Raw genomic sequence first — 26,350 nt, 5'->3', positions numbered from 1 at the left:
GATATGTAATCAATAATAATATATCCGTATCATGTGTCACAGAATGAAACGCATCATATATTCGTAAATGCAATATTTTTATTGAATGTACAACAACATATATCAATGAGGTCTAGCTGGTGCACGGAGCCGCAGTCACCTCCCTATCTTATCTGTCTAACTTCCGATTTCCTGTTTTATTTGTAAATTCTCTGCACATTAAAAATATATACCATCATAGCGTAAGTTAGTTTCGTGACACATTTAGAACGTTCTTTTAAACAGCATAAGACTTGGCTCTCCACCCTTGACCTAAAATAGCTGATGCCACCGAGATGCGAAGCCGTCACCTGCATCTCGAGATGACTCGCTTTCAGCGGTCTAATGACAGTGTGAAAATTCACACTTGTGTAGTTGTTTGTGTTTGTTACACGAAGACTTGTTAGTTACGCTGCTGTCGGTGTCGGTGTCGTCACGAGCGACATATTTATAGATATGAGGTCGTTATAGATAATTAACAGATAGTCTATCGTTCGTATTTGTATTTCAAGATATTCATATGATATTAGTGCAGGGAAAACCAATACTTTATGATTGAATCGATGGCTCCGTGTATGTTAAAGTATTCCACAGATGTACGCGCGTCTTCCGTTATGTAAGCCATCAGCTGACTCCGGCCGTCTCTTGCTCGTTACCTGTTTCCCTCTCGCCTGCCTTCAAGAGATACAATAACTTGCGACACATAATTGGATAGAACAGATAATCGTGATGACGAACGTCCTTGCCTCTAACAATGCTGTGCTATGTTACGTGCAGCTAAGTTTTCTCCTTGCATCTTAATATAGATCGTTTGTTGCACACATTCAGTGCTCCCAACGCCATACATTTCATAATGCTGCGGTTCTATTTTCGGTTTACTGTCGATTCGAGTCGTTAAAGAGCTGAGATTGTGTTCAGGTATAAAGTGACGATGTAATATACGTGAAGATTGCTTGAGGACAGGTCTTATCAGGCATTCAATAATAGTTATTCCAAACAATAAGTATACAAACTTAGTTCTTTCTGTTTACTAAAATATTCGTTTGTAGAGAATAGTATAAAATAATTTCCATACTAACCTCGGCATCGAGAAAGTTTTATTCTGAAAGACGCTCTACTGTATAGGGGTGTGCCCCTAGACTGTGTCGCTGGACGATTTTGGGCGACTGTCTCTCATTCCGCTGCATTGGACTGTTACCAAATGTTAATGACCCGCTTACAGACGAGATCTAGAGCTAGAAAGATCAAACATAAATAGTAGATCTGCCCAGTGGAGTAGCACAAGGTCAAGGAAGTAGGACCGGTTCCATATTGTAGAAGCTAGTTACGTAACTACCTGTACTAGAGACCAGTTCTACACACGGACGGTGAAGACGACTTGATACATTAGGCCATTGATACATCACTTTTTCTCCTCCTTAAAATACCAACGAGGCCTAATTACAAGATCTGCGAGTTGTGAAAAATAAACGAATTCGATATAATAAATTAATGTTATATAAGTTCTTGTTGGTTTCGTTACCGTAAAAACGTTTTATATATTTTTTTTCTATGCAGCGAACATTAATAAACTTGGTGAAGTTGAACGTAGTAGGTGTCGGTGTTATGACATCATCGTTATGATTAAGTAATCGTTCTCTAAGAATAGGTTTCTCGTTCCAACTACGGAACTGTATAAAACAAAAATTATCCCGAAACAATGAAATTGAGTGTGAGGCGAAAACAATCTAGCGTGGGGTCAGTGGGCCCCCGGCGCTCGGCGTAACAACGGGATAATGAGGAGCAGGCAAAGTGTGACTTGTCCATTGTTCCTAAGGATTTAATTCAGCCGGGAAACATCTAGAATAATGCGGCATTCACTCGGATACATAATGGAGCCGGGCCCACTAAAACAAATGACTTTTTAAAACAGACCGTTTACACATTCAGCATTTGATTCGCCACTATTCTAATAAAACAAAACAGAACACTCTCCATAAGCGGTAAAGTTTTGGAATACCTCTCTTAGTTCCTTCCTTTGTGAGTGTCGCGGCGAGCTGATGGAATTCGTTTGTAACATGACAAAATATGTGCTAATGTGTGCGGCGGAGGTCACGCACACACAGGCAGTGTTTAGAAACGGCCGGCGCTACAGCGACCTCGGCCGCTTTATGATAAAGAGCCACATAATTGCAGCGGCTGTTGAGTTTCAAGGAATATAAAATGTTACTTAAACTCAGATCACGCCATGAAAGTCGACAGACGTTATACAGTGACAGTGAACTTTGACACATTCCTACCAGTCTACAATTAAAGTCTTTAATAGTCTTTAAATTTGGAAGACAGAACAATTAGTGGACAATTTACAGTTAAAAAATAAACATTAACTAACAGAATATAAATACATCGTACTAACATTTATCTCCATTAGTCCAATTTACCTTATTACCTCGCTCGTGACGTAGCATGTGAGAATGTTATTACTAATTAGTAATGTAATGTTTGTCACCTGAATACTGTATTTCGAGGTTCAGTTCCCATCGATATACTTAATGTAAAATGTCTTTCCGCAGGTACTACAGAACGAGCGTGTCTCATAACGGGGTCGGTGGAAGGCATCATGGTGGTGCTAGACTTCATCATGGAAAAGATCAAAGAGAAACCGGAGCTGGTGAAACCCTTCCCGGAGGGCGTGGATGCCAAGATGCCGCAGGATAGAGACAAGCAGGTAGGAACTGGAAGGGGGTCTGGAACGATGAAATATATAGACGCCAAAGAAAATGTCGCTTGTAGCGTTTTATATAATTCTCTTGTGCACAAAATACCGTAAGTTCTCCAAAGATTTTCCTAACTTATTAGTTTTAATTTTCATTTAAATATATCAAGTAGACTAACGTAGAAATAAATGGAGGGTAACAGGTCGATTGAGGATCTTATTACGTGGAATTGTACAAGACTTGTTGTAGGCGTGTTCCACTACATCAAGTGGGTGTAGCGATACAAGGAAGTAGCAGGGACAGGTTCACTTGTCATGTGATGTGAAACATCCTCGTTCAAAGCGAGCACTCCTTGTGTCAGGGATCCTTATGATAGTAGCGGGCCATTAAGCATATTTTCTGTATGTGTGAACCTAACCGTATTCATGCTCCGTCGTAAACAGATGACTTTTACCTTACCGCACATGTATAGAAGATTATTCATTTCATAGCTTGTGGTGCTAATTTAAAATTTAAAAATCTATACCTCAAGTCATCCGCTCTCGAACTGGTGCGTTACTGATATATGTTCTACATTAAACTGATTCTCTTAATATATATATATATAAGAAGTGCAATAATGAACTGAAAAATACTAAACGAAGACGGCGAAGGTCGAGAGAAAATCAATGAACGCTGTAGACTTAGTGTACGGGGAACGCGGTTATATGTTTGAGTTATACACGTATAAGGATGTAGCAGACGGAGAAAAGAAACGTTTTAACGAATTAGGGCTACTTAAACTTAACTACACAAATAATAAGCTTAACACAAGTTCCCATCGTCACACTACATACGAAGCGTTTAACGTTTCTTGTTTAATAACAAACATTAGGACTGTAATTATCAAGATTTCTGAGTAAACGACTGGATACGCTCCGTGTGTAGTGTGTGCAAGCTGCTCGTGAACTACGTTGTTCTACGTCGTGCGATACGTTCCATCAAAACTAATTTATATATAACATAAATATATGAACGTAAATTTCAACGAGTATAGTTCGATGTAGTCGTCGTTTTTTACAGTTTCAGCGATCCTCTCGCCAGATGTCTCTGTAGTATAACGCATTACTAACGTTAAAGCAGCATCTGAGCCGGGGAAACCTTACATAACGTTGTCAATTTCCGTCATTCTCTTGTGGAGCTCCTAAATCGTATTAATATTTTCTCATACAAAAATTTCCTTTCTTCCAAATTACTTTTCCTACAAGAAATTATCATTTCTATCCACTTTTGTTCCGTCTCCTTCGCAATAATTCTCATATAGTTCTATGTGTGTCGCGTCGAGTTGTGTTCATTGTGTTATTAGTCTCCCTTCAAATATATTTTATGAAGCTGATTCTCTCTGGACGCTCGGTTTCTTGTAACCGTACTAACGTATGCAAATTAAGAGCGAACCTCCTCCTTCTGTCATGATAATCACCGCGTCAATGTAGGTGGTGATGCCATCTCGTTTCCATCACAGTGGTTCGTTACATTCATTTATACATACAACCTTATGAAGGTCAGTGTTTCTCGTGAGACGCTGTGGAGTATAATGCTTTGATATAAAAATATCTCAACACTAAGCCTCGAGGGTTCATACTTGTGAGAGGTCCGAGAGTGGTCCTCTCTCCCCTGAGTGGCGTTCTAAAAGTGGCGAATGTATAAGCCGATGTTGCCAGCGCTGTTCGTATTTTCCACCAAATGATTAGATGCAATGAGGCAGATAACTATCGTAATTGAAGCGCGGCAACACAAACGTGCAGCCAATTAAACGTTCTCAGCGACGTGGCATACTTTGTGAACGTTGATAACACCGCGTCGCTTGATGTTATGTTATATGAGTGTCGGGGCTTCTGACACGTCGAGTTGAGGTCGTCGTGCGTGGATGGACATGCGGCCACGGTCCATCAAGGCCGCTTAATATTTACCGACCGAAATAGGTACTAAGTGAATTAAAGAAATACCGAAAAAAAAATCAATAGAGATGACATGGGCAAACTGTTAATGTTACTATGATTATGACGGCGCACGTTAAGTTTACCATGGATCTGTGTGATCTAACTGTACATACATATATCATGTATTACTTTATATACATATTTATTGATCGAACCATCCACACACTATGGTAGTTATAATCTGCCGACACACGTGTCTGTGAACGTGGCCTACACTTCCATTTTAATGTACTCTGTTCTCGGTTGAGGATTGAACCTCTCTATGTAAACTAAATTAAACAAATTACTATGATGATCTAGTATTTCAATTATTGTTCGTAACATATGCTTTGTTCTACCAGGACGATAAGTTTCAGCCGAATCGTAATTTTAACATTTTGGCTTTTAAAAATTAACATATATTATAATATACAGTAATGATATCATTGACAGACAAAATATACATGACAATGATATAATTTAGTGAGTTAAGAATATGTTTGTAATCATCGAGTCGTTCATTCTCAGAAGCCGGTGTGGGTGCTGGGTGGGGCGAAACGGAATGTTACGTTTTTATGTTTTCCTTAAAGTATTCTCTCGCCAATTGATCGGTTCATCGTATATTCAATAAGTATTGCACGATTAAATTAAAATAATGTTATAATAGGTGTTGGTGTCGGTCGGTAAATGCAGTAGCCGGCACCTGTGACTGGTAACGTCGTGCAAACAGTGCCGTAGGTACCGTGCGTATGTAATTGTCTATCATGAAGTAAAATGTTATCAATGGAACTGTCTACTTGGCAGTGTCTGCCTTTTGATTCGGTCGTCCTGATTTTATTACAATATCTAATCAACCTATTTCGCGCGAACACTCTCATTACAGCGACTACGGTTAAGGTCCGCGTGTTAAGAGTTTGTTTGTCGACGAAGTCTCATGCTGTGTTGTGTTTTAAACATTACACGGTTGAACTGAGGAGTGACGAGCGCGGTCACAACTAATTAAAATTCACATATTTTATGTAAAACTCAAAGCGAGTGTAAATTATAATGAGGCTTGTAAAATATAACTCGATTAATGTTTAACATAAAAGTCATGAGGTTAGAGATTGTGTTCTGTTGGGTTCCCTGTGTGAGGGATGTGTACAATGACTCGTATATAACTACACAAGGGAAAACTATTTAGGTAACAATTATAAACAATGTGTATTGTTGAGAATTTGAATATTATTAATACTAAACATTACCCAACGCTCGACACACGATCGTTATTGATTGATAATTTCAACTTCAATTACAGCAGAACAGAAATGTCACTACGTTTGACGTTTAGTGACAGCGCGCACACACTGACGGGGCTTCACGGACTGACGTGTTGTATATAAGTGTGTGTGTGTGTGTGTGTGTGTGTGTGTGTGTGTGTGTGTGTGTGTGCGTGTCAAAGTTAAGAATGTGTGTGTGATATTTATTTTAAATGATGTAATGTAATTGTACTAAATTTAATATCAAAACATTGTTTTATGCACTTCTCCTCCGAACAAAATTTGACTGTTTCAAATCCTAGAATCGTCCACTCGTGCATTTCTTGAAAACTAATATAAAATTTTCATTTTCTAAAGTTTACCATAACGTGGGGCATATGTTGTTCCAGGTGAAGATCTTGGTGCCGAACTCCACAGCTGGTATGATAATAGGAAAGGGGGGCAACTACATTAAACAAATCAAGGAACAGAGCGGCAGCTACGTACAGATATCTCAGAAGGCGAAGGAACTGTCTCTCCAGGAGCGCTGCATCACTGTTGTCGGTGAGTCCATACAGCGGTTACACGCCACAAACATCGTTTGAATATATCATGCTGAGCTGATGTAGCTACATGGTTAGAGGTTTTTTGTAGTGTATAATAGTTGCCGACACTGAATCTCCTTGTAATAAGCGGAATTAGAACGTGACCCAGTTACGGTCGCATTCAGAGGCTACGCGGCTCATCACGAAAACGGCACCGAAATTACTGCAAAATGATTCTGCATAAAAATATAACATATTTTTTATACAAACAGAAACTCGTGAAATTCGCACATTGTTCGCTTTTCATGTATAATGGCTTTAATGTTACTTTTATAGTATTGCCTACATTTTAATCTACTAACAAGGCGATAAACGTTTACTGCGTCATGAGATTATTTTAAGCGAGCGATCATATATTACAAAGATTTGCAATAATTCTTATAGATAAGAACAAAAGTTTTTTTATGAAAGATGTAGCAATAGATGTGTTGTCACTGTGTGGACTCTAAATGTGAATATGACCGGTTAGTTATAAAGTAATAAGTTGATGTGATATAAGAACTTAGGACTCAATCGAATCATGACCGTGCCGCTTCCAGGTGAGAAGGAGAACAACAAGAAGGCCTGCCTGATGATCCTTCAGAAGGTGGTGGACGACCCTCAGTCCGGGTCCTGTCCCAACGTGTCGTACGCGGACGTGGCTGGGCCGGTCGCCAACTACAACCCCACCGGCTCGCCGTACGCCGTGCCCACCACTGAGGTGACAGAGGTGACCTTGGACACGCTACCACACGATACCGCACGCTGAGGCTCGGGGGATTGGCTTCCGGGGGATCGGCATTACCATATATGGCCGCTGGCGTGCATTGTTTGGGGGTAGCAGGGATGCCTGGGCATTCGAGTTGTGGTCCTTCAACGGACAGAAAATAATGGCGTAGGTTTTGGGTACATAGAATTGAAAGGAAAACGTAATGCTACGACCTTTACTGAGATAAATATAATAATAAAATTATCGGGATACATTTTTTATTAGATTAATGTTAGCATCGAAACACTCCTGGTCATTAGAAGCGTTCGTCGTCGCCAATTCGTTATTCGAAAAAAATTAATCAGAACAAGTAGGGGACCAACCGGTCAATACCAGCACACGCTACAAGAAGCTGGCCATCCGCCAATAGTGACCCCGCGTCGCCGCTTCACACTCCGTCGAGGGTCCATCGCTTGTAACCGATAAACAGAATTAGAACCTATCATCTAACCCCAAAGCGTATTTCACCTTGGCACAGTCCAGCGCAGTAGCGGTGTGCTGGTAGCGGTGTAGTGGAACGTCATTTCTGCTTACATCTGCTGTGACGTGAATCCTTGTCACCGGACGTTCAGTGCCCGGGCACGCGGTGTCAGTTTATAAAATAGCACGTGTCAGAATGTAACCGCTTACAATTATGGAAAAACTTCCTTACACTCGCTTTTTTTTTTCGCTGTTCCAGTAAATTTAAAAGTCGATTCTAATATTTTGCCTATTTCCAATAAAAATAATATGAATATTAAGACCGGGGATAGATAGATAGTTTAGGGATAGATTTTTTAAAGATATTTCCCGATGTGTCACGCCAGGCCGTCGGTAACAACTGATGGCATATTATCTTATTGTTATTATCTTCACTCGAAATTCTAAAAAAAGCTCAAAAATCAGGTGTCTGATGAAAAGGCTCCTTTCTGGAGTATAGACACCGTGACAGAGCCTCGGCGTGTAGAGAAACAGTCGGGCGTGTTAAAGAGTCAACCTGGAGGAAGACTGGGAGAGGGGGGGGAGACAACATCTTACTGACCTTCAATTACATCTGATGAGATCCATTATTGGCTGTTATTGTAACCCTCTTCGAGGTTATGCTGGGGGGGTTTTGATAGGGACACATTGTTGTATTGTATTTGTGGTGGGAGCACGAAGATAACGATCCACATGTAACGTTCCAGAGTCACGCTCTGGTGGGTGGCGGGTCTGTGGGCGGCGTGGGCGGTGCTGGCGCGCTAGGCGGCGTGGGCGGTGTGGGCGGCGTGCTCGTGAACGGTTCCGGTCTGGGCTCGCTGTCCCTGTCTCTGTCGCTGGCGCCGCCCGGCACCCCGCCGCCGTCCCCGCTCACACAGCACACGCTCGACCACATTAAGGTGACGTAACCTGAGCTTGTCGCGACTCGCACTTCACGGGAGCGCTGTAAATGTTGATGTCGCGATGCAGGCGGCGCTGCGTCAGGCGGGCTACTCGGAGGCCGGGCTGAGCGAGATCGGCGCGGCGCTGGCTCTGCTGGTGAAGCACGGCGTGCTGGGCCTGGCGCTGCCGGCCGCCCTGCCCGCGCCGCTGTCCGCCGCCTACTTCCCCCTGCAGCCCAGCGACTCGCCCGCTGTCTTCGGACCGCTGGCGCAGGTCCAGCTCGGTACGTACTCTAACACCGTCTCCTGGAACGACCGGGAGTCGATGGTGACCGGATGCCGGCTGACGGAGGGATGGTGATGATGTACTGTCGGTATATTTGAGGGATAGGAGAGGTGGGCCGACGATGTGCGACGAACCCTTAGGATACTATCAAACGAGCAAAACATCACGTGTGTTAAATCTACTGCAAGTAGTTTAGTTTTGTGTTCGGAGACGTCTCTAGTATGTTAGTGTGTGTCTGTATCTGAGACTGCATGCCCGATGTAAAGTATTGCTGATTATTTTCAACACCTATTGGCTTCTTAAACGTAGATATTTTTCACATTAAAACTCTTCAAAATTTCTTAAAGCATCGCTTTGTTTCATATCACCTATCGGCAATACATTTCACACCAGAGCAGTGGATGACCGCCTACCTTCACCGCTTCATCTTATATCTCCTCGGTGATCTCTGTGATGGTCACTACTGTTTGTTTGTTTCGGGTACTTTCCTCACTTGTTCAGTTCAAGGAGGTCACAAACTGCATACGGGGCTTCTTCACCCTCAGTTCAGTTGGTCGTTTGTTGTGTTCCGCGTCATCCACTGCTCCTATTAGAAGGACCGAGGCCGTGAGCGTGGGTCGGCCGGCCGCCGTCCTCCGCCCGCGTGTCTCGTTCGTTCTGGATGTATTGTGACCGCATCAGCGCTGCCGACATCTTGGCGACTCCAAATTATCATCACGAGACGATCATACGAGGGTTATGCTGGTGTACGCTTTGATGACATTTCCTTTTTTTTGCAACTAATCACCGGATTCGGCCTATATTAGACATTCTAGACCCTAGGTATCGGCTTACCTCGATACATTAGATGGTTGTATATTTTTCAAAATTGTTTGTGTCCACGTTTATTTCTTTTATATTATTATTATTTCTGATACAAAATGCCACGTCCTTTAAACCGTCGCCGTGTCGCCGTGTCCCAGACACGGTTCACAGACACGTGTTGTGACACGAATACATCGAAAGCTACTGAGCGGGGAAGTGAAGCAAGTGCATCGGCATCACCCCGCGGGCTCGCGACCGATTGGCATCTAGCATGGTGGGCTCGAGGGTCGAGGAGGAGGTCGGGGGTGTAGGGAGGTGGGGACAGCGCTGTGCGGCGTCGGCTGCGGCGGCGGCGGGCGCTAATGTGTTTGTGTCCGCAACAGCGCGAAACGTTCTAATGTAAGCGAGCGTGCGGGCGAGTGGCGAGTGCGCTCGGCCCATCAGTGACGCGTCCGCAGGCGGCGCGCGCGGCGGCTCGTTAGAGCGTTTCGCGGAGGTTGCATTCGAGGCGCTTCGCCCCCCAGCCGTGGCTCCCATCTCGCTGTCGGGCGGCGTGGGGGGAGTGGGGGGCGTACCCGGCTTCCCCTCCGCCAGCCTGCTGCCGCTCTCCAAGAGCCCCACGCCCGCCGACGCGGGCGCCAAGGACTCTAAGAACGTCGAGATCCCGGAGGTCATCGTCGGGGCCATCCTGGGTAAGATTCAACGCTCTTAAATTCATTCGGTGTGTGAGGCGGTACGTATCATATATCGATGTGTTTGCATGTCCCTGCAGGCCCCGGCGGCCGCAGCCTGGTGGAGATCCAGCAGATGTCGGGTGCCAACATCCAGATTTCCAAAAAGGGCACGTTCGCCCCGGGCACCCGCAACCGCATCGTGACCATCTCGGGCACCGCCACCGCCATCAGCAATGCGCATTACCTCATCGAACAGAAGATCCAGGAGGAGGAGCTCAAGCGCACGCGCCACAACGCGCTCTCCGGCCTCATGCAGTAGCGCGCCGGGCTCCAGCCCCGGGCCCCCCGCCGGGCCCCCGCCAGGCCCCCGCCGGGCCCCGCCGCCCTCTAGTCAGCGTCTCCGAGCAGCTCGCCCGCCCCGCCGGCGGCCTCGTTGTTAATGATACGATTGTGATATCTCCTGTCACGGAAATTCCTATTCCATACACGTTTTTATATTTTTTTTATCGTTCACCGAGCACATGTTATTATTTACGATGTTTTTTCATTGTGAATGTTACCATTGATTAGTTATTTTTTGTTAGTTTATTTCAAGTGTTAGATTTTAATGTGAATTTAATAATAGAGTTGGCGTCGCCGGGTGTCGTCCGTGTGTGCGTGCGCCTGTCGGTACGAAGTACACACCACACAACACGCGCGCGCGCACTCACACGCGGACGACGTCAGCCAAGTAATATATTAACCAAAGTTGGTATTTAATTTTTAATTTTCTGACATGAAATTTTATTTTATATAAAGTGCAATGCAATATTATTCGTTGAATATTATTATTATTATATATTTTTTAGTAATGACGTCACGCGACTCGGACTCTGGTGAAAATGTTTTTTTCATTCCTTTTCTCGCGTTAAAGATCTTTATTTTTTATACGTTTATAATGTCCGGCAGTCGCCGGTCTCGCGGCCGCCGTGTTAACTCGTAAGTACAAGTTTAATAATAATGCATGTCCATAATAGTAGATGAAGTTATATGTATATTTTAAAAGTTTTAAATGCAGATTTCTATATATTATTCGAGAAGACAATATTAAATATTCTTATTTACGGTTACGGTCTCGTAACGCGCTAGTGTCGTGTCATCCGAGCGCGGCCGGGGGCTGCGGGGCGGCGAGGGAGCCCCGGCCCGCAGCCCCCGGCCGCGCGGTGTTCGGCCGTTGGCTTACCTCAGAAGTGCCATTGTAGATAGCGGCCGCCCCGCGTCGGGCGCCAGTGCGGTAGGTCTGTTCTCACTTCACGGAGCGAGGAGGCGCGGATCTGACTCGCGAGTCCGCTCGGGTAGGATGAAGTTCGTTCGGTCGATCGTATATATATATCAGTGTGGGGACCGCGCTGTGGTATTGTTAGGTCTCCCTACGTGTGTTATGTAGGTGACGGCATCGTAGTTTCATTCTAATAGCTAGCTGTAGTCTATATTCAATCTCTAATGTATTATAGGTACGCTGTTTCCAGTCTCTGGTGTCTTTTCCACTCTCTCGTCTTATTGTAATGGGGATATTGTGTCAATTAAACGGGACGTCACACGCTCGCGCCCGTCTCCCGGGAGTCCCGGGACGGACCCGTGTGGCGTCCCGCCCGAGGGCTGTGCCCGGCGCGTATTGCCTGCCGTCGTGTCGATTTTACTAGCTCAATTTTATTGGAACTATTCTCTATTAGTCCGTACGTGTAAGTGAATACGTCAATTATATGAAAAAAAGATATGACGGCGATCAGACAGTATGGAAAATGTACATACTCGATGGAATTAAAATAGAATAATTATGTATTGGTAATGTCGGCGACACATGAATGTGACCCAGACACGTGCTCTCCCCCACCACCTGTCCCCCCCCCAACACCCCTCACCACCACCCGGACCGTGTCCCCGGGACTCCCGTCTCGTCTTATCTTTGTCGACTATTGACTTGTTCTTTACAATGTTTCTCTCACCATTGTTAAACATTCCATCTCACGTTCCTCTTCTCTTCCGTCGACGTGTTGTCAAAACATTAAAAGCTTTACGGTTCCCTCAGATTGTTGAATTATTCTAGATGCGTGACGGTGTCACCCGCCACCCGTCACCTACCACCCCCGCACGCCACCCGCCACCCGCCACCTCCCGGCTCCGGGTGTCACGTGTGCATCGTTTCATATGAGGGTGGATATCTTCGAAGGTCACTCTCCTAGGTTACTGTTAGGGACACTGTAAAGAACATTTCTAAGGTTAAAGTTATAGTTAGTTAAAGATTACTATTATCGAATATGATGAAACAGTACAGTGGCCAGCGGCCAGCGGTCAGCGGTCAGCGGTCTGCGGTCAGCGGCCAGCGGGGTGTGTAGATAAATAAATATAATATACTGGAAACAAATGTTAATGTTGTTATACCGAAGTTGTTACAATATTTGAGAGTATATTATTAATAACGAAATAATATATGTTAGTGAGGTAATAGAAACAGAGAGATAGCGAACGGGGAAGCGCCATCTCCGGGGAAGGAGGCTGGTCACGACTCACTTCACTCTACTACCGGAGCGACGGCTCCTTTTAATTTTAATAGCTAAATGTTGTTGAATTTGTTGATAGAGTGATTTATTACGATAAGTACGTAGTTAGTCTAGCGGTTACTGACGAGGAAGGAGCGAGGATCGGTCCCGTGTGTAGGAACATGGCTGTGCGTTCATCTCGAACTCAACATTAGACGGCGCCGCGACTGTCGCGCGACTCGGGCTCGCCCGCCGCCCGCACGCGGCTCGGCCCCCCGACCCTGCCTGGCTCGGCTCGGCTCGATTCGGCTCTCGGGCCCCGCCACGGCTCGCTATCTGTATATAATTGCATAACATTCGTTTCATTTGTTTTCTCCTTGCTCATTGTCATCAATTTATTAAAGACTGAGGAATCAACTCGCGCATATCGCCACGTCCGCGTCCCAAGCGTTAGGGAATATTTGTAATATATTGTTTATTGCCATTAAAATTTTCACTCGGTTCATGTGGAGTCGCCAGCGGGCCGCAGCCGCGTGCGTCGCGCCGCGCCGCGTCGTGTCGCGCCGCGTCGTGTCGTGTCGGCGCCGTTCAGTCGTTGTCTCATCAACCTTTACACATGTTGAGATTGATATGTTAAACTAATTCTATTGAATTGTACCTTGTTGCGTATTATAAGTGTGTACAAACAGACGACTCGGTACGTCATTTGTTGCTGTACAGATTCAACGATGGAATTATTATATTTTATTGTTTTGTTAGTTTGGTTTCCTGTAAACGGGTCTGTAAATGTTATGTACCACGTACGACATATTATATTATATATATTAAGTTGAAAATGCAATGTTATGAATTTTAAAGTTGGCTATCTTATAGTCAAAGATGGATCGTTTAGTTGATTTTCTATTAACGGTTATTCGCAATATTGTAAATGGTAAGAGGTAAATACGATGGTTACAATGTCTTAGTGTTTAAACTCGAAAACATTGAACATTGTCTGTAATTATTATATTAACATTAATAAATGCAAAATATTATGACACTGTTTTTATTTTTACAACACCTTCTCGATACCTTCACGTTGAAAGCTGAAACAGTTTATTGAAACTTGTACTAAGAGTACGCATCACAGCACGAAGTGCGCTCCAGTACTAGTTAGGGAAAAGACTGGCACGAGGCAGAATACGTGTTGATTGTATCTTGCCTACGAATCAATTGAGGACTAATGATTGTAATCCATGGAAGAAAAATTTCGAAAACATATTAAATATTGTACTCTCATTGCTTTTGACAGATTGAGAGATCTGTTCTCTCTTCTGGTTAGGTTAAAGTGGTAGGACCACTTAAACATTGGTGAGAAAGGTCAATTTATCAGAATAACAACATTTGTTTTATAATTCTTTCTAAATACATTTACAAGGAATACGTTAACATCTTTAAGTGTCACTTCGAGTAACATCAAATTGTTTTAAAGGTCACCTTAGGTTCATCTTTTAAAATAAATGAAAAACATTGTTTACAAAAATTTATTAGTCATTTAAATGCTAAATAACTAAAATGAGATTCATATAAAAATATAAATGGACGGACTGACGACATTAAGAGTAAAGAAAATTAAATTAAGTACAAAATAATATTAATATGGAATGTCTTGGACTTCAAGGAAACACAAAAATACGGACTTTGAGCATTGAGTCTTAGGAATTGCTGTAAAAGAGGCTTGCAGTAAATAAAAAAGATCTTCATGTAGGCATGTGTTACTTCACTACATAACTTGTGTTACTCTTATTTGGCATAGTATATATTACGTTTTACGACACAAGTATTGTGTTGCTTGTTACACGACTTCAGGTGTTACAACCACCCTCAGAAGCTAAGCTGAAAGCTCAATTTTAAGCATATTTTTTAGATTTCGTAACAATTTGGGTTATATAATAAATTGATAAAATATTGCTGTCTCTGGCGGAGTATAAGTTGTATGTGTCATCACCCACACATAATGATTGGCGGTTGAATACAGATCTTTGGATTTAAGATATCTATACACTAATACACTACACGCGGCTAAAACTAACTCGGCGCTTAAATGTTTTGCTATTACTTGGTAGATCCATGTTTAAATATTTTTAGTTAGTATTTGTTATATTACATATTTATAGGGATATTAACTAAATCTTGAAGCTGCCCTGCATCACCGGGAGGTTGAAGGGCTAGGGTGTCTCAATCTCATACTGTGGCACGTGAGGTTCATAGTTAAAGCCGTTGTAGTGAGTGAAACTTAGGCTGCAGGTTCCCGGGCTCTCGGCCAGTGGCAGCAATTCATTCAATAGGGAAGTAAAAGATGGTCTCTCATCCGGGTCCACCTGCCAACATTGGAGACACAGTTGGAAGAGCTCGTCTCCAACATATGAAGGCTGAGATGGTCTCATGCCTCTTATAATTCTAGCTGCCACTTCTTTATTAGCTGAATGGGAATATGGCGTGGCCCCTATTGTGAAAACCTCCCACATGAGGACACCATAAGACCAGATGTCGGCTTTGGGGTTGAACCTTGTCTGTTTTAGCATTTCATGGGAAGTCCAGCGAGTGTAGTCTGGAGTTTCATGTAGAGGCCTGATGTGGGAGAGCCCGAACCCTGAAACCTTGGCTACACCAGATTCACTTATAGCTATGTTACGGCAACTGAGTCTTTTGTGTACTATCTTTTTACTATGCAAATATTCCATTCCACAAGCAACATCCATACAAATTTGTAGAGCCTTGTTCTCTGTTATGAGACAGAATTTATTATTTTTGAGATCCCTTTGCCTGCTTTGAAGCAACATTTCCTTAAGAGATGTTTTTGTATCCTGCAGAACCACAAGTAGGGTGGTGCTCGTCTCACAGATGCCAATAAGTGATACAATATTTTCATGTTCACAAGATTTAATAAGTAAGTCGAGTTCTTGAAGCATTACTCTCCTCTCTGCTTTCTCGAGTTCTTTATCATTGATCACTTGAACCAAACCACCGGTTTGTGCGCCGTGTTGCTGTACCTTGCCCTTAGTGAATTTCCCATAGCTTCCTACACCCACAACACATGAGATGTCTATATCTATGAGGTTTCTCGGTATATTCCATAGCTTACGTTTCAAATTGCCGTAATAGTCCACTCTCTCATCTTCATCCTGTAAGAATCCTGCATTTTCAATTTCTAAGCATGGTTCACTGAGATTCAAAGGCATTGATTGTGAGCCTCTTTGCATCCTATTAATGTGGATCTTCTTGCGGAGAACAATCAGGGCTCCAATCCCTATGAGCAGGAGCACTACTCCTATTGCAATACCAGCCCCAAGCCCTACCACCAGTGGCGACACAACCTCAGGTTCATTTATGTTTAAAATAATTTTCTTAGTCGACTCGGCATACCTTACTTTAGTCACATAATTTTTCTTACTAACAACTCCTATGGACACTTCTATATCATTTGTCAAGAGTAAAGGTGCGTTATAGTAACCATTATATGTTGATCTGTCACCAATTATGAAATCATTTTTAATTTCTGCAGGATCTAGTTCAGCAGTGATATAGTAGGGATAATCCTCCTTAGTGGCGAATGTATAGTTTCCTAGATTTTCAGTTATAAAGCCTTGTTGATAGAGTTCAATAGACACAACTATTCTGTACCTTGATATAGGTCCATTAACATTTTTGGCTTCCGGAATATGTACTAACATTTGATCTCCATGCCTTTCTTTAATTACAATGTCAGGCGGACTGGGATCAGGTGTACCAATTATAGTTTCAGCTTTAGTAGTAACATTGGGCCCTTCTTCTTCATAGTTTGTAGCAGCAACACTGATATTGTATACAGATCCTGGATGGAGATTGGGTAACTCTGTTTGAAGTGTGTCATTAGCAACTCTCCATTCCAGGGGCATTAATACGAAGTCGGCATATGTTTCAACAATTATTGCTCTGATGACATAACCATCGATTCTCATGAATGCTTGTGGAGGACTCCATCGAACACGTACTGTAGTCTCTGTTATATTTGAAATTGCGACAGACGTAGGAGGCCCCGGTTTGGTTACCTCGGTATCGTACACGCTTACGGCAAATTCACTTCCACATTTCTGAGTTTCATTTTTTGGGCACGGTGTAATACAAGAATCTAAGCCGAGCTTAAATTGACCAGGTTCGTTACCACAGTAACAAGTAGAACCGTTACCGATGAGTGCATACTTATAGTAAACTTGTTCGCAAGCTGAAAGACAGACATCTACAGACTGTCCTGTATGAGTGTTTAATACGTCCTCTTTGAGCTTATAACACCCTATGTAATCACCGCGATCCGTGATACCATATTTCATCAATAGAAATATAACCACCGCAGCAATTAAACACGGGCGTTCCATTGTTTATTCTCTTCACTGACTCATACCACTTCAGTAGCATACGAATTTAATATAGGGCACATTATTAGACAATAACTAAATAAGTTTACAAATTAACATTGTAACACACATAAATGTATAAACATTCGTTATTTTTATAATTATAATTGATAAGTATGCAATGCGGAACTAAATCTTAGTCGTTTCGGTTATTTATTTTGACTTTTCAGCCAGTTGTTAAATCGATAGATACGCCATCTACACTTTCCGCACGGTGCCTGTATGACATCTAGATATGAGAAATTAGCAGAGGAATAACTAAAAATCAAGTAAGTGAAGAAATGATGTTTATAAAATTAATCAACAAATTTATTGTTTAGTTCAGATATTATAATATATATTATCAGGTTATATTCCTTTTTGGTATTTTTATAAAACAATTTTTAATATTATTATTTATTAATAGATATTCTTAATATTTTATTATTTATATGTATTTATTTCGCTAACCATAAATAAAACATTAATATCTGTTTAAATACCGGTATAACTCTTACGTTATGGCAACCTATTTCGTATTGTAAACAAGCATCTGACATATGGTTTCAAATTCAAATCGTTAAAAACGGACTCTATGTGAAGTCAGAACTAACATTAAGAAGATAAACAATATACATAATACGATTGGTATGGGGTTTTAAATATACAGTTCGGAATTTTTTCTGTTATTAAGAAGATGTCTACCAGATCGGGGAAACGTAAGTATATATTATGATAAAAAAACCAAAATTGATAATATCATTCAATGAGTACATAACACATGCCTTTTATATGAAGATTGCTCTTTTTATATTTTAATTCGTTATTTGTTTTATAAATAGGAATTAATTTTTGTAAATTTTATAGGTATTCATTCTTCGGACATAGAAAATATAGAAAAGATTGTAGAATTACAAACTGTGCGAAAAACACGAATTAAGAAACAAAAAGAGAACTGTGATGAAGTAGCTACTGCGAAAAAGAAGAGAAACTTCGTGAAACGTCCTTCTGGTGATGAGACAGAAAGTTTAAATGATAAAACAGAGCTTGCTACTAAGGGTTCACGGAAATCGAGAAGGAACACACTCAAAGAACTTAATGTTGTTGATATCGACTCTGAGATACTACATGATAAAACATCTATGCGACACTCAAGAAGGATCAGGAAAGAAGATGCTGAACCTACAAATGTGCTTGTTGAAGAAGACATCAAAAGTAAAGAGAAGAAAAAGACAAAAAAGAGAAAAGTCACTGTGACAGAGAAAATAGAGATTGAACCAGAAGCTGTTATCATTCCAAAGAAAAAAAGTAACAAAAAGAAAAATAAGAATTCAAATTCATTTATTGTTGAAGACTTAGCACTGCCGCGGGAGGACATGAGCTTTAACAGGAGCAATGTGTCTGCTGACTCATTCCACAGTGCGGCCGGCAGCCCTGACAAACTGGATAATGAGGCTAAGAGTGACGACAAGAGACATAAGAGGAGAGAGAAAAAAATAATTAGCTCTACAACATGTGACAATACAGCTAATGAAAACTATAAAGGAAAAAAGAAAAATAAAAAGATAGAGAAAGATAAGACTCAAAAATTAGGTTTCAAAGAAAAGTCTTTTGAAGAAATTGAAAGTAAATTTGGGCCAATCGATACAAAAAGTGAAATGTCCTTTGATTTTAAAAACTGTGAATCATTAAAAACAAAGTCAAAGAAGAAGAAGAAGAAGTCTAAGAAAATAATTCCTTAAATGATGTAAATACAAATACATCTTCGGATAACGTTGATGTTGACCTGAAGAGTCCCTCGGAGTGTGAACTTCCAGGATCCTTGAACAGTTCAATTAAAGTCAGTCCTCAAAATAGATGGAAAGGAATTACAATGAGTGATGTCAGTGGCATTGCCTCCACTACTTATATGCCTGATGTGAATGGTATTGAGAGAACTCCAGACAAAACAAAGCCAAACAGCAGTTCAAAAAAAAGAAGGAAATCTAACGGAAACATTCCAGATAGTAATGAAATTGACACATCCATAGCACTGTTGAATGAATCCCATAACGGCAGCAGTCGCAGCTCAAATCAGCTCACAAATAAAAAGGAGATGAGAAAAAGTTTTGATAAAGATTCAACATATGATAAGTTGTCTGGTACAGATGTTCATAACACTGTTGATAGAGACAGCTGTGGCAATAACACAACCAGCAACAAGAAGGAATCTCTGAACGATAGAAGAGGGTCACACAGAAGATCCGACATCCAAAATAATACATACGATAAGACTGACGACAAGGGTTTTAATTTGAATGCAACCTTCGACAAGGAAATTACAGAAAATACAAGCAACTCATCAACCTATGTTGGCAGAAAATCAAGATCATCAAAATTTTCTTTAGAGAAATGTGAGACTTCCACAGTTTTGAATGGCACTTACGATAAGAGCATAGAAATCACTTCAACTCTCAACAATACATTTGATAAACCGAAGTTAGATGCCACTTTTGAATGTACGGATGACAAGAAACATGTAGAATCGAGGACTACCTCCTCCATCATGAGTTCGGACAACACAAACATGACCTCAGACATGTCCGAAGACTGCTCTCGTATCAGCATCACAAGTGATGACTCCAGAAGTGAACACATTGTCAATACCACTCCACTTCTGATCGAGAGCAGCATGGACGAATCTCAGGCTAATAAAACTGTCACACCTGTAAAAGATGATGCCAGCGAAGTGAAGAACACTCCTGACAAACAATCTACAACAGAACTTAGCAACAGGACACCGCTTAAACGAGACGGGACTTACACTGACTTGAGGAAAACACCGTTGAAACGACAGGGAACGTTCACAGAGGACCCAACACCAGGGGCGGCCGATGCGACTCCAGTGACACCTCTGAAACGTGAAGGGACATTCACTAAGGACAGTCCTCCCGGGTCGCCGAAGGTATCAAATAAAACTCCTACCCGGCGCAAGTCGATGCCATCTCCCGGACGCACGCCTTTTCCTTTCTCGAAAAGCAGTTCTAAGGAGAAGAGCATGTTGAACATCACACATTCCATAGAAAAACCCAAACGTCGTTCATCAGTGGCCGCGGCCGCCCCTCGACTCACCAAAGTGATGTTCTGCAGCCCTGTCGACAATCCCGCTTCCACGACCCTCGTGAAGGGGAAGGTTATTAAGTCCAACTTGAAGGGATCTAACAAGAGCTTCGTGTTTGATGAGAGCGGTAAGGATTCATTTTAACATTGTGCTTGACTGTACCATAAATTCATAGCGCTCATGAAACACGCGTCATATTATTATGTTACACACGTCCTTCAGCCATGCTCAGTGCTCACTCATCAGGTCGACTGTTGGAGTGTTTAAGTAAATCCTATTTTTTCAGTGTGCGAGTCACCCAGCGTGCCTCGCAAGCGATCCCTGACCCATGGCAGCGAGGTGGGCGAGGCCAAGCGAGCACGACTGGCCCAGGGAGCCAGTACAGGGCGCGGACCACCAGCGCTGCAGGTGAGGTCGCTCTCTTAAACACACATATCTTGGCTGTGCCCGTTAATATGATGAAACAAAGGGACGTGGTACATGGACATGGTAGAAGGTGACTTCCATCGTAACACAGGAAGATGTTACATACATACCCAGCAACACTTCTGAAATAAACTTGTGTGGAGTTTGAAACATACTCAGGTCATCATTATATTATTATATACACAAATTGTTATAAAATTGGTATGTACTTTGTTAACAAAATATCTGTGTGTGTGTAATTCGCATGGACTAAGCCTTGTGGCTCCGGTTCGAGCGAGATTTGGTAAAAAAATATTTCTGTAGTAATGTACAGCGGGACCGATGTGATTCCAGCCAGACTCCAAGACCCCGGCACTCCGAAGAAAGACGCCACTCCGTCCAAGAGCAAGCAGCCCCGCACCAAGCTGCCGAACTTCGCGGCCCTCCATCAGAAACATTTCGGCAAGATGGAGTCGTTGGACGAGTGTCAGGAACGGAAGGCCAAGCGAGCCCGGCAGCTGTTGACGCCCAGCACGCACACACACGCACGCCGACGCTACCAGCCCTAGAGGTAAATGGTGATCAATTGTTATGACTAGCGGTGAGCGCTGCAGACAGCGATCGATTTTAGATTACAGCTGTAAGGAAATATTCATAGAAATAGTAACCAGCCCGCGGCGCTGTGGGTAGTTTCCGATCACTACTTATGATATATCTTCATATTCTCAGGCAGTTCTGCACAGTCCGCCGGAATAGATAAGTATTCAAAACTTCAAAGAGTCATAAAGACACAGATGTGGTAGATTTATATATTTGTACGACACAGAGACGTGGTAGGTTATTAGTTTGTAATAAACACCCACTGGCGGGGCCGCCGTCAGTTGTCACCGCCGTCCATGAAGGGACTGTCTCAGTCACCCATTGTAGTGATGGGAGCTGCAAGGATAGTGATCAACAATAATTATCTAATATCGCGTTTGAATTGGCCTTTCCTCGTCTCTAACTTCAAGGGAACCTTTTTGTCAAAGTTGGATGCGTCATAAAGATGTTGAAGTTGTGGCTCGGGTTCGCGCTGTCGGCTGACTCGTTCGTCAGCTTTATCCAGGTATCGCAATAGTTTTGGAATGAATCTACAAAGACTAAAGACCATGCCGTCAAGGTCAATAAGTATTACGAGTTCACTAACGAACCCACTAGGAATAGGTTCTGTAGCAGTGAGAGCGAGAGGTATAACGGCTGAATCTCTCTAAGCTACAAGCTAATAACAGACATGAGCCTGACCAGAACTGACATCAATTAGTTCTTAAAACAGAGGGGCGCGCGTTAGATAGAGGTTCCTTAAACCTACACCTGGGTCGCAAGTCCCAGGCACTGTTGAGGCTCCTCTCCCTGCAACGAATCCATTGAATGATGAGAAGTTTCGTCTTGTCAGATGTTTGAACTGTTTAGGAACCAAATTAAACACTGCCAGTATGATGCCATCACAGCGATATCAATTCATATAAAAATAATGTATTATATTGTGTGACACTACTCATAACCCGCTAGAAATATGACGACTGACGAGTTCGATAAAGGCGTCTTTAAGAATATAAAAACTTATCTTTTCGGCTCCGTTTGAGAAACTTAGAAAATATATTTAAAGCTTCTCATCCGACAGTTCAAACAATAAAATAATGCTTCGGTGCTGGGAAACAAAAACAATATATATAATGTATTGTATAGAGGATATATGTTGATCAAAACTCTGTCATAACACAAAGGTTCATTATTTTAGTCTCGTCTTAGCGTGCTGTCGTCACTTCCGCTTCTTGTAGTCCAACTCCCTCTGACATTTAATCCCTTCTGTTTCTTAAAACTTCTATCTTCACATAAATGTATTGTATATGTTTGAAGGAGAGAGTACATGCGAATCGTCCCTCTCGTTTCCGGTCTAGCCATGACATTGATAACTCGGTGCTTGAGAATTGTGGCGGGAAGTCATTTTACCAGAAAAATAATAAATTAATATAAACAGTCGCACATACGATCATAGCTTTAAGTCCGACCAAACATTAACTTGTAGGATACGAGCGAGTTATGATGTAATTGATCCTATCCGCTACTCATTACAGAAAATAACTACTTTTAAACCATATTTTTTTATCTGTATGACGACATATACAATAAATATATATATCGTAATAGCAGGTGATATACCTCAAAAGATAAGACAAGGGAAAAATTAAACATGCTTGTAATATTAAGTAGGGATATTCTTTATAAGTACCAATTATTAAGAAACTGTCACTAAATTCTGTTTGATTATATAGATGGATGTTACAGCGCGGCCCGCTCTCTCCATAGTGATGGAAATTTAAACAATACAATCAAGAGCAGATATTCATTTCATACTCTAGTCATATTAAGGTTATAGCGCATAAGATAGTGGAATTATTCACATCCCCTCAATACAAGATTCGTGTGCTGGCACATTATACAGAGCCCTTGTCTAATAAACTCCGTAAATCACATCTTGTTAGTATTCTCCTCCGCCGCGTGTCACGTGTCACAAGTGAATGTGTCACGTTTAGGAATGGATAATATTTTTGTTATAATAGAGTGACGTCATCGTGGCCGTGTCACCTGGAACGTGGGAGCCGATGGGCTCGTACCTGCTGTAGGTATTCTCGTCTAGTTCATTGTTCCCGCTTGACTTGATAACGTTCATATTTTATTGTGGCCGTGAGTTGCGGCGAGCGACCGCCGACTTCTATTTTACAAGTAGTTCAATATGCTCATCATTCCTTAATATTTAGTAAGTCTTGTAATTGTCTGGTTGGTTGGCTTCATCAATTTCATTATAATGAGTACGTCATCTCGCCTCGAGGACCTTTGGGACGGCCATTTTATTTTAGGTTTTTCATTTCAGACAATAAATAATGAATATAATTTTTTTTTATCTTTTTATTTTATTATATACAATACTATAAAATGAAAAAATAACACAAAGGAGCAGGTTTATGTACGTATTTCTAATAAAGTAAGGATTCAAATATTTTTTCAACTTAACAAACTAAATTGATACTAGAACTGTTATGTGAAATTTTGAAATGAAATCAGCTAACTTATGTGCATACGAAGTTTATTACTCCCAAGATATGATATGATATGATATACAATCTTTATAATACATCGCGTTATCGTGATATATGATAAGTCCATGATTTGTAATTAACATCTGCTACTTGATCATCATTCATTATTTTAAATTTCCTATCAAATACTGTTTTCGCAACCAGAGATATCATGATTAAGTGAAGTCGAAAAGTTTTTTTAGAAAAGATAATTAAAATAATATATGTATGATAAAGATATTCTACACAATGAACAACGAAAAACATATTTTATAACAATACTGATGACTACACCATTGAAATCTTTCGTTTCTATCACAAAGACGCTAAGTATTTTGTTATAAAGTTGAATCTTACAAAAAAAATACATTTACTTATAAGTTATAACAATGCAAGCGTCCGTTCTATTGAAGTTTCCATTAATAACAAAGAAAAAAAACCGGTAATTATCGTAAAATTATCGGTAAACATACGGAGACTATAAAGTAATAACGTCGATAACATAGCGCTTAGTTACCGCTTTAACTAGATATTTTTATATTTGAATTGCATCATAAAATGTATAACATTCAAGATTCCTTTGCATGTATACAGCATGTTCAAAATATATAAAAACTTTCCATATGTTTGTTTGATAATGAAAATTAACATGTGACGAGGGCTAGTGCTGAGTGGACTCCGCTATCCGTTTAGAGGATACTGTACACTGCATAGAAGACATGACTCGTGTGATGTCCAGTTTGTGGGACGGTCGAACGATATCTGAATCATTAATATATAACCATATCATCGGCTATAACTGATCAGGACCTTGGTAGCTCAAAAACAACTCTTAATATAATTTACATAAAATGTTAGTATAATAAACATTTTGATGTTAGTTTTTCTCAATAAAATAATTAATATGTTTTATAAATATTTATAATATACGGTTATAAGAAAAGGTATAAATAGGTTATATGTAAAGTTAATTCGCAATACGCTGTATTGTGTTTGGTAGTCGGTTATCTAATATTATATGTAATTTGAGAATGTTTGTCAGAATGAGCCCTGCAGGGACCAGGCCGCGGAGTGACAGGAGTAGGCGGATCACAGTAGATCACAGGAGACGTTCACAAGTTTATATTGCTCATTAGAATTCAAATTGCTGTTTAAGTATTCGAAACCCTTTGAATATTAAACTTTCCTATGTTATAAATACAGCTTGACGGCGCTTTTGGTGTTATTTTAATGACTAATAATTGAGGGTAGTTGAAATTATCACGTGTAACCACCTGCGTAACTAGCTATGCGAGTGAAGTCTCAACAATGTTGGTCTAAGTAGAGGCAACCGTACAGATTACACGTTCTCGTTCGAGCCATTGCAGGGTACGGACCTCTTTGAAATGAGGGATTCGTCAAACCGTCCACGAGGTTACCTTCAAGGGCTGAGATCCTGACGACATTTAAGAATAAAGTCATCGGTTACGTCAGTTATACTGACGTCGCTCTTTAAAAAAATCGACAGTGCTTTATACTCCAAAAGCTTAATTTGATATCTGTTTATTGTCTAACGAGATTGACGTCACTGGTGTAAGAAAACTACATCCGTCAATTAAATCATTTCCTGTTCAACAGAGACGACAGATGTCCAACCAAGTAGCAAGAAAGCTGAAACACCACCAGAAACAAAAACAATCGAAAAGAAAATTTACACGAAATTCGGGTTTAAACTCAATCCTGACGTGAATCCGTTCAGTATACCTTCAAAGAGCACCATCAAGCCGAAGGATAATGTTATCAAGCAAGGTCTCAGACGGCAGGCCACCCTGCCCTCGCTGGCAGGGACCACGCTACGGAAGGAAGCCGCCAAGCAGACCGTCATGAGGGAGAAGTCCTTCACGGACAAGAGAGACGAAGCCAGGAGGGAAAACAGAACGGTTATCAAAGGAGTGCGGACCAACAGGCGGTTCGAACTACAGATGAAGATGAGGAACATCAACTGATGCAAGTCGCTGACGGAGAGGACGCTGCTGGGCAGTCACAGACTAACTTAATCTTTTCTCTGTTTTATATATATAACTTAATCCACAGACTAACACTCACACTAACTGACATGTTGAAGGTAGTTTATGTTTTATTTACACAATATACTGTTAACATCAAGAACTCCCGTGACTATAGTTTTAATGTAGACGTAATCAGTATTAATCTGTCCTGTCTCAGTCTCCTGACAGAGCGCCATGTTGATTATGTATTTTAATAAATGTGTTTTATATTAAAAATATATTTGTTTCATTTCGATACGATTGCTAGAAATATTATTAAATGAACGGTGCTTGCATGCACACTTTAAAATAATGTGACTAGGAGCGAACACAAATTATAATTTCAGTTTGTTTTTTATTTGGAATTAACTAAAGAATACAAAATTTTAATTCCGCCTATTTTT

The 26,350-nt window shown here is 41.3% G+C and overlaps 3 protein-coding genes across 9 annotated transcripts in view; 2 read left to right on the top strand and 1 right to left on the bottom strand.

The window, feature by feature from the left end:
* Positions 1-13,920, top strand: part of LOC116773349 (RNA-binding protein Pasilla) — a 30,098-nt gene extending 16,178 nt beyond the window's left edge. For 3 of the 7 annotated variants that reach the window (XM_032665789.2, XM_032665787.2, XM_061528563.1), the window contains 7 exons: positions 2,571-2,725; positions 6,321-6,474; positions 7,055-7,224; positions 8,430-8,621; positions 8,692-8,887; positions 10,152-10,385; positions 10,466-13,920. In XM_032665789.2, coding sequence (XP_032521680.1) covers positions 2,571-2,725; positions 6,321-6,474; positions 7,055-7,224; positions 8,430-8,621; positions 8,692-8,887; positions 10,152-10,385; positions 10,466-10,686 — 1,322 coding nt within the window. In that variant the 3' untranslated portion in view covers positions 10,687-13,920. The remainder of the gene's footprint in view (positions 1-2,570; positions 2,726-6,320; positions 6,475-7,054; positions 7,225-8,429; positions 8,622-8,691; positions 8,888-10,151; positions 10,386-10,465) is intronic. The other 4 variants (XM_061528561.1, XM_032665788.2, XM_061528562.1 and 1 more) reach the window with 3 other exon arrangements.
* A 475-nt stretch (positions 13,921-14,395) lies between these two features.
* Positions 14,396-17,479, bottom strand: LOC116772917 (putative inactive tyrosine-protein kinase Wsck). The gene has a single exon (XM_032665227.2). It carries the CDS (start codon positions 17,278-17,280, stop codon positions 15,094-15,096), a length of 2,187 nt encoding a protein of 728 aa, XP_032521118.2. The 5' UTR covers positions 17,281-17,479; the 3' UTR covers positions 14,396-15,093.
* Positions 17,480-17,566: 87 nt separating this feature from the next.
* On the top strand, positions 17,567-26,177 carry LOC116772916 (muscle M-line assembly protein unc-89). The gene is given in 7 exon segments (XM_061528560.1): positions 17,567-18,017; positions 18,166-19,043; positions 19,046-20,525; positions 20,685-20,806; positions 21,158-21,178; positions 21,181-21,334; positions 25,537-26,177. Coding segments are annotated over 7 exon segments (3,045 nt in total). The 5' UTR covers positions 17,567-17,995; the 3' UTR covers positions 25,905-26,177.
* Positions 26,178-26,350: the final 173 nt, after the last annotated feature.

This window comes from Danaus plexippus (assembly GCF_018135715.1).
Source record: "Danaus plexippus chromosome 18 unlocalized genomic scaffold, MEX_DaPlex mxdp_20, whole genome shotgun sequence".
Lineage (NCBI taxonomy): Eukaryota > Metazoa > Arthropoda > Insecta > Lepidoptera > Nymphalidae > Danaus > Danaus plexippus.
This window is presented reverse-complemented; position numbering and strand designations above follow the sequence as displayed.

What these genes read in the sequence shown, in the direction of transcription:
- LOC116772917 (XM_032665227.2), bottom strand. Translation starts at nt 17,280, where the DNA reads ATGGAACGCCCGTGTTTAATTGCTGCGGTGGTTATATTTCTATTGATG.